The sequence below is a fragment of the Echinops telfairi genome, unplaced genomic scaffold, assembly GCF_000313985.2.
Source record: "Echinops telfairi isolate 266 unplaced genomic scaffold, ASM31398v2 ScPeMD7_7475;HRSCAF=8513, whole genome shotgun sequence".
Taxonomy (NCBI): Eukaryota; Metazoa; Chordata; class Mammalia; order Afrosoricida; family Tenrecidae; genus Echinops; species Echinops telfairi.
The window spans coordinates 31,720,372-31,728,399 of NW_022111379.1; the positions used below are offsets into that span (position 1 = coordinate 31,720,372).

An 8,028-nucleotide genomic window follows, 5' to 3' on the forward strand; every position below is an offset into this window, starting at 1 on the left:
ACTCATCACTTGCAATCCCCTCGAGGTGCCTCACTTGTCCCACTTCTTCCCTCTGTCTCCGCTTTCCATTCCTCTTTTTTCCTAACCCACCTCAACTGCGCCCTGGGGAGAATGCTGCCCTTTGGCTCTTAAAGGGCTGATTATTCTACCACAGAGGTGAGTTCCGTTCCAGACCTGAAAGGTAAGGGCCGTAGGCTCTTGAGTCCCTCTCCTCTAACAAACCAGTATGTGTGACAGCGTGTGAGATTCTGAGTTTGGTTCAAATTTCCTCCTACTTTACCCAGGACCTTCTAGTGTGGTCCTTTTCAGAACACTTGGGGGTGGTCGCCGGGCACCATCTAGTTCTTCAGGTCTCAGGGTCATGGAGACCGATGTTTGCACGACCCATCAGTCCATGAGCATTGAAGATCAAAGGTGCTACTCACCGAACAGGACTTAGAACATTATCTCTGTGAACTACATCGTCAATCGGAGTTCCCCCCCAAGGATGCCCAAGATGCCATTTGACATTGCACAAATTACAGACCAGGCACTTCATTGGGAAAGGGTTGGATAGAAGGAAATCCCCCAGGATTATATAGACTGAGATGGAGAATGGTATATTGAGAAAGGATAGCTTTGCATTTGAATGCTTTTTGTTTAATAAAGGTGTTGATGATTTTGTAGCAATACTTTCTGACTCACCCTTCAATTTGTTGGTGGCCTGTCTCCCTCCACTAGGCTGTATGTACCCTGGGGCCAAAATCTTGCTTGGCTCACTGCTGTCTTCCCAGAGCCAATGTGTGGTCCACATGCTGCAGGTGCTCAATAAACCTTGAATGAATCAGCACAAACTTCCCCCTTCATGGAAATACAAGTAGCCTGCACAGGAGAAGGGTAGGTAGCACTGAAAGGTAGTGCTGTGAGCTCCCCAGCCAGGGTCTGGCCTTGACCCTAACAAAAGCCATGGGTTTCAGGGAAAGAGGTCAAAAGGCAGGGAGGAAGCTCACCTGCTGGACCGAGACCAAGTATTTCCTTCCTCTCTCTCATTCCCTACCTCAGGCTACCCCCGCCCCCACTTTCCAGCTAGCTGAGGGAGGTGACCTGCCCCAAAGCATCAGAGAGGCGAACCAGCCATGTCCCCAGAGGTGACAATGGGGTTCCTGTGTGCTGCAGGTGGTTGGGGAGGGCCTGGGCATAGGCAAATGAGCTGGCACACACACATATAGGGGTGTGGGGCTGCTGGGGCACCACTTTGCTCCAGGGCTAGGTCAGCATGGAAGGCAGCTTGCAGCAGGTCAGCTCAGGGAGGGAGTCCGAAGGGATGAGGGACAAGCAGGCCCTGGGGGACCTCCAGATGCTGGCCCTGAAGTGGTTCACGGAGACGCAGGCCCCCCTCATTCTGCAGAACGGCATCCTGCCCCCCTGGTTTCATGGATTCATCACCCGCAAGTAAGGCCGCCCTGTCCAAGTGTCCAGCGGAGTCCACCTTCCCGAGGGCGGAAAGAACGGTCTGGGGACTCACCCTGGGCTGGAGAGGGGTCCCACGGGGCAGTGAGGGTGAAGGGACAGTGCGCTGAGCGCCACTGCCTTGCAGCCATTCCCACGGGACGGGTGGGCGAGGGCTCTACCCCTACTCTCAGTCCAGGTCTAGGTGGGCTGGGGCTGCCAGGCCGCCAAAAGGACAGGATGGAGGACAGGTGGGAGTAGGAAGTGTCCAACCCTGATGAAGAAGTAGGTAGGTCACATCGTTTATCACCCAGACCAGGTCACTAGTAGTGGGTCAAGCAGGACAAGGGCTGCCACTGGAGGGCCATCCCAGGCTAACCTGGATGAATGGCTACCCCCTAGGGCAAGATGTGGGGTTTGGCTTTCTGACGCACCTGGCAGTGAGCCCGGGCCGGCTCAGAGGGCCACCACCTTCCAGGCCACAGGGCCTGGCACTTCACTGACTGCTCAGCTGTCATCGTCTCTAAAGCTTTAATACTCTTTTAACAAGCGCCCCAGAATTCTTACTTTGCCCTGGCCCTGACAAATTATGTAGCTGGCCAGTGTTGGGTGAGAGAATACATGGTCGCTGTACTGCTATAATTTTCCACCATGTCCTCATATACCTGGCACCTTGTGGAAACATTCAGAGCATCCTGGGCTTCAAGGAGACAATGCCAGGCCCGACAGCACCCCCTTCTCCCAGAAACTCTCATGGCATCTACATTCCTGCGCAGTAGTTCCAAAGCAGGGACCATCACCCTCCCCGCAAATCTAAAACTCTCCGCTCGTGGTTTGTCCTTCTTGCTACCTCTGTCCCGGCTGGTCACAAGTGTGAGGTAGGGTCAGCAGCTGGTGTGCATGCCTGCAGTGAGGCTGATGGAAGTGACCCCCACACTTGGTCGCCTGGCTTACAAGAGCGATATCACTGCAGTTCCATGAGGGAGAAGATGATCTTTTCAACGAGCAATTGCTGAAGCAATTGGATAGCCCATGGAGCAGGGGAAGAGACCCCTACCTCACACTGTGCAGTCCCTGTGCTGCAGTTCGTACTCAGCCTTGGCTGCCTGGCCTGGTTCGGGTGAACCCAGACAGGTCACGGGCTGAGCTCTGACAGGCACAGACCCACTGAGGTTCAGAGGGGACCTCCCTGTGGAGCTCTGTGCGTCGGGTCTGGGGGCCAGCAGGGATTCTGGGGAAGAGCTAAGTTCTGCTGGTGTTAAGAGCCCAGAGCCCAGCTAATAGCATTTCCTCTGCCCAGGCAGTCGGAGCAGCTACTCAGGGACAAAGCTCTTGGCTCCTTCCTCATCCGCCTCAGTGACCGGACCACAGGCTACATCTTGTCTTACAGGTAAGATGGAATGCCTTCCATAAGGTAGCTGAAGGGCTCAGGCACCTATAACCAAGCCTTGCAGATGAACACAACCCCCCACCCACGCACACACCAACCCACACTGCCTGGCTCTCCCTGGGCCCCCACTCCCTCACTCCTCATTGGTCATCCTTTGGCAATGCTCAATAGACCAGTCCAGAGCACTGGTGCAGTGCTGGGAATGAGACCTCGGCCCTGGGGTGGGGGAGGTGGAGGGTGGAGAACAGGCAAAACAGCCTCGCCCACCCCCCCCCCACCCCCGAGCAAAGTGTCATAGATGTGAACTTTGAGCCCAGGAGAGAAGCACAGCAATCTGCTAGGCAGAAAAGGGGATGTGGCTTAGGCTTATGGAGATATGGAAAACTAGGGTGTTAGGGGGAACCTTGGGTGCAGCAGGATCCTGGTTCCTATGGAAAAGTGCCTGGAGAGGTGGGCAGGGCCAGCCCAAGACAGCGTTAGATGCCTAGCTCAGTCTGGAGACAGCACAGGGCCCTGTACGGCCAGATTCACATCTTGCTATGGTCCTGGAATGGAGGGCAGGAAGAAGAAGACAAGACAGTCGGGGACAGGTACAGTCGGCTGGATGTTGGGCTAGACTCAAACAACCAAACTCACCACCATGCTGACTCATAGCAACCCTACAGGACAGGGTAGAACGGCCCCTGTGAGTTTCTGAGACTGTAACTCTTCATGGGAGTAGAAAGCCCCATCTTTCTCTTGAGAAGCACCTGGTGGCTTCAAACTGCTGACCTTGAGGATTACAGCCCAATGAGTAACACTACACCACTGGGGCTCCCGCTGGACCGAGTAGTGGGGATAAATGGAGGAAACAAGAAGGCAGAAGTGGTGACGTAGCCTCCTGTACAGAGAGGAGTTGGTTAGGGGAAGGCAGGGGGAGGAGAGTACTCCTCCAGGCATAGGGGAAGCCAGGACTCTAAGGCTTCAGACTAGAGCTGAAGCACTGTGGCTTCAGACTCAGAACTATTCCATACTCAGACGACCTGAGTTCAAATCCTAACCTTGGGCAAGTCTCTTTGCTTCTGTTCCGGGTTTCCTTATCTGTAAAATGGGAATCTAATAGTACCCACTTCAGAGGACTGCTGGAAGAGTTTGGTGAAATGTACACATTTAAAAGTAGTTGGCACGGTGTGTGAACTGTAGTCGGTACTCGATAAATGCTAGTTATTACTGCTGCCCTGGTGGCAGTGTGGTTACGCATGGGACGGAGAACCGCAAGGTCTCCAGTTTAAAACCCTGCCCTACTCTGTGGGAAGAAGATGAGTTACAACCTCAGAAACGCACGGGGGCAGGCCCACCCTGTCCTGTAGGGTCATGATGACTCAGCAGGGACTCAGCGTGAATCACATGATTAAGCTGTTGTTATTCTTGTGGCAGATACTGGGCTAGGCATTTTGAAAGAGACAAACTCGGTTGTTTTCCGATGAGTTTTCAACATTAGGTCCTTGTAAAAAATAGAACTGGGCAAAATGTCTATTTACAAAAGAAATCAAAATGAAGTTGTTCAAAGATACACAAAACAGACCATTGGAGCAGAGGAGAGTCCAGAAACAATCCCCCACCTTTGATCACCTGATTTACAAGAGAGGAGTCACTGTGATCCAATGGCAGAGAGGCTGATCTCTCAGTAAGTGATGCGGAGGAAACAGGATAGTCACAAACAGGCAGTGGGGGGTGGGGAAACGAAAGTCACCTTATAAGGTCCTGGCATGTGGCACGGTTTGATCCTGTTTGTATTTAAAATTTTGATATTTTGTTTCACGTGGAGTTTTTTGCATTTTTTTAATTGATCATTTAATTGGGGGGGTTATAAATCTTATGACAATCCATCATTCAATTGTGTTAAGCACACTTGTATCTATGTTGCCATCAACATTTTCAAAACATTTTCTTTCTACTTGAGCCTTTGGTATCAGTTCCTCTTTTTCCCCTCCGTGCATTAATTCTTCGATCACCTGAGTCTGTAAAGATTGCATCCAAATATTCGTGATCGTGCTTGCCGTTGTTCCTAGGTGCTGTTGACTTGGTTCTGACCCATGGAGACCAAACACTGCCTGGTCCCGCCTTCCTCACGTCTTTCCTAGGTTCAGCCCTTTGTGGCAGCCACCGAGTCAATCCATCTTGATGAGGGTCTTCTGCTTTTTCGAGGACCCTCTACTTGACCAAGCATCATGTCCCTCCTGATAGCATGTCCGAAGTACACGAGGTGCAGTCTTGATATCCTTGCTGCTCAAGAACATCCCAGCTGTGCTTCTTCAAGAGCGATGTGTTCTTCTGGCAGTCCATTGTATGTTTAATATTCGTTGCCAACACCATAATTGAAACACATCCATTCTTCCTCTTCCTTATTCACTGTCTAGCGTTTGCACGCGTGTGTTGTTATTGTGGTGTGGTGCCATTGAGCCGATTCCGACTCAGAACAAAACACCGCCTGGCCCCATGCCATCCTCCCAAATGTTGTGTTTGAATCCACTTGTGTCAGTCCATCTCATGGAGGGGGTTCCACTTTTTTGATGACCCTGTACTTCACCAATCATAAATAATATCCTTTTCTCGGAATTGGTCTCTCTTAATAATATGTCCAATGAAGTTTTCTTCTGGCATACAGATGAAGTGAGATGAATTCTTCTGGGATCGTGGCTTGGGGTCAGGTGCTTCTTAGCCCTCAAAGGGACATCTTGCTTTTTATATCAGATTTGCCCCGTATAAAGGGTCATCTGATTCTACTGCTGCTTCTGTGGGCACTGGTCGCACTGCCATGCTTTGCTCCCGTTGTCCTGATGCTGCTTATTTGTCCACTTGTGGTAAAAAACCATATATTTTAACGTTGGGGTATATAATGCATACTGATAGCTGTAGTGATCTTCATCAGCAAGTGCTTCAGCAAGCAGGCACATTATTAATGACTTGTACAGCCCAGTTTCCTGGAGTATTTGCCCAGGATGGAAACTGAACAAGTATGGTGAAGGGATACACCCTAATACACACCTTTCCTGGTTTCAAAGTCCACATTACCCCTTCTTCTATGCAAACAACTGCCTCTTGGTGGAGGTGCAGGTTCCATGAGGGCACAATTAACTTCTCGGGAATGTCCAGTCTTCTCATTGTTGTCCAGAATTTGTTAGGATCCACACAAACGCCTTTGAGTTGTCAGTAACCCACAGGGCAGCGTTTTCATAGTATCCTCTGCTCTCAGCAGCCAGGATTCCTCTAGCACCGCTACAACATCCCTCCTCCATGGCCCCTTCTAAACATCCCCCCTCCATGGCCTCTTCTAAATCTGGCTTGATGCGTGTCTGGCAGTTTCTGGCAGGTATTGTTACAACCTTTTTTTTTTTTTTTTTAATTAGCTTCAGCAAAATTTTATTTGCCTGTAATATGAATGCTATGGTTCAATAATGTCCACATTCTGTTGGATCACCTTTCTTTGGGATTGGTACTGATATGGAACTCTTTCAGTCAGTTGACCAGTAAACTGTCTTCTAAATTTCTTGGTGTACATGAGTGAGTGCTTTTAGAAGTGCAACCATTTGCTGAAACATCTCAATTGGTATCCCACCAATTCCTGGAGCCTTGTTTTCAGCCAATGCCTCCAGGGCCGCTTGGACTTCTTCAATATTATCCATTTTCGATCACATGCTACCTCCCAAAATGCCTGAGTTTTTTTTGGTCCAGTTTGAGTTCTTTTGGGTACAGTGACTATGTAATCTTCCCATTCTCTTTCGCTGCTTCCTGTAGTGTTCAATATTTTGCCATACGATCCTTCAGTGTTGAACCTGAGGCTTGGGTTTTTCCTTCGGTTCCTTCAACTGAGAAGTGGCATGCATGTTCTTCCCGTCACACATTTCATTACAGTAATTTGCCTTCGTAAGATGCCTTTGTCTTTGAAATCTGTTCAACGTTACATAATTTCTTTCCAGACCCTCTGACCTCTGTCCTTGGGTGAATGCTGCCCCTTGGATCTCAAAGTGTTCATTATTCTAATCTGTGTGCGTCTCACTTACGTTTCGTTCCCCGTACAGACTGGTATAGCATTTGGCTGAAAATTGAGCCATCGGGTGAGCTCACTTCTAGACCTGAAGGGTGACTAAGGACCACAGACTTGGGAGCCCCATCATCTCTATCCTACCAGTAAACCTAATCTTTTTAGTAGCTTTCAGTTTCATTCCACATTTTCCTTTCATTCTATCCAGGGCCTTTTAATTTGATCCTTTGCAGAGTTCTGCTCCCTCTAACTTTCAAAAGCAAGTTTGAGTTTCTTCTGACATCTATTTTGGCATGTTCTTTCTGTCCTATCTTTTCAGTTCCCCTTCATTTCCTTCGTGTGGGATCTCCTTAGTGCCACCCCACAACACTTCTGGTCTCTGGTCCTCCGTGGTCAACGTGTCAAATCTGCCCTTGGGATGGTCTTTAAAAATCAGACAGGAAATGCTCAAGGTCATACTTGGCTTCCTAGACTTGATTCAATTTTCTTGGGCTTCAACTTGAACTTGCCTACGAACAACTGATGATCTGCCCCACGGTCAGCCGCTGACTGATGACAATGAGCTTCTCCATCGTCTCTTTGCTACAGATGCCGTCAATTTGATTCTGGTCTTGTCCATTTGGTGACGTCCACACGTGTAGTCACCATTTATGTTGCTGAAAAGGCCTTTCCAATTAATAGGTTGTTGGTTTTGCCAAATGTTGCCATGTGATCTCTGTTGTTTTTAAATTTTATTTATTAATAAATCATTTTGCTTCTTATGACTAAAATAAATAAATGATTTTGTAGGGGGCTCTTACAGCTCTTATAAAAATCCATTCTTCATTTTTTCAAACACATTTATTTGTACATGTGTTGCCATCATCTTCAAAATATTTTCTGCTTGAGCCTTTGATATCAGGTCCCCTTTTTTCCCTCCCATCCTCATGAACCCCTGATAAATTATTATTTTCTTATCGCCCACGTCTGTTGTTTGTCTCCCTCAGGTGGGGTAGTCGGTTCTCCATTTCTTCCTCTTCTCCCCCACCCTCATGGTATTGCTACTCCCATTACTGTCCCTGAGGGGTTTATTTGTACTGGATTCTGTGTGTCCAGAGCTCTTATCTGTACCAGTGTACATATCTAGCTGGATTTGTAAGGTAGAACTGGGGTCATGATAGCGGGGGAGAGAAAGCTTTAAAGAACT

General features: G+C 48.9%; 1 protein-coding gene across 1 annotated transcript in view; it reads left to right on the top strand.

Annotated features, from left to right (window-relative positions):
• The first annotated feature begins 1,255 nt into the window (after positions 1-1,255).
• The window catches only part of SH2D7 (SH2 domain containing 7), a 12,238-nt gene continuing 5,465 nt past the window's right edge, over positions 1,256-8,028 (top strand). The window contains exons 1-2 of the mRNA XM_004700025.1: positions 1,256-1,431; positions 2,729-2,818. Of these exons, the coding sequence (XP_004700082.1) occupies positions 1,256-1,431; positions 2,729-2,818 (266 nt within the window). The remainder of the gene's footprint in view (positions 1,432-2,728; positions 2,819-8,028) is intronic.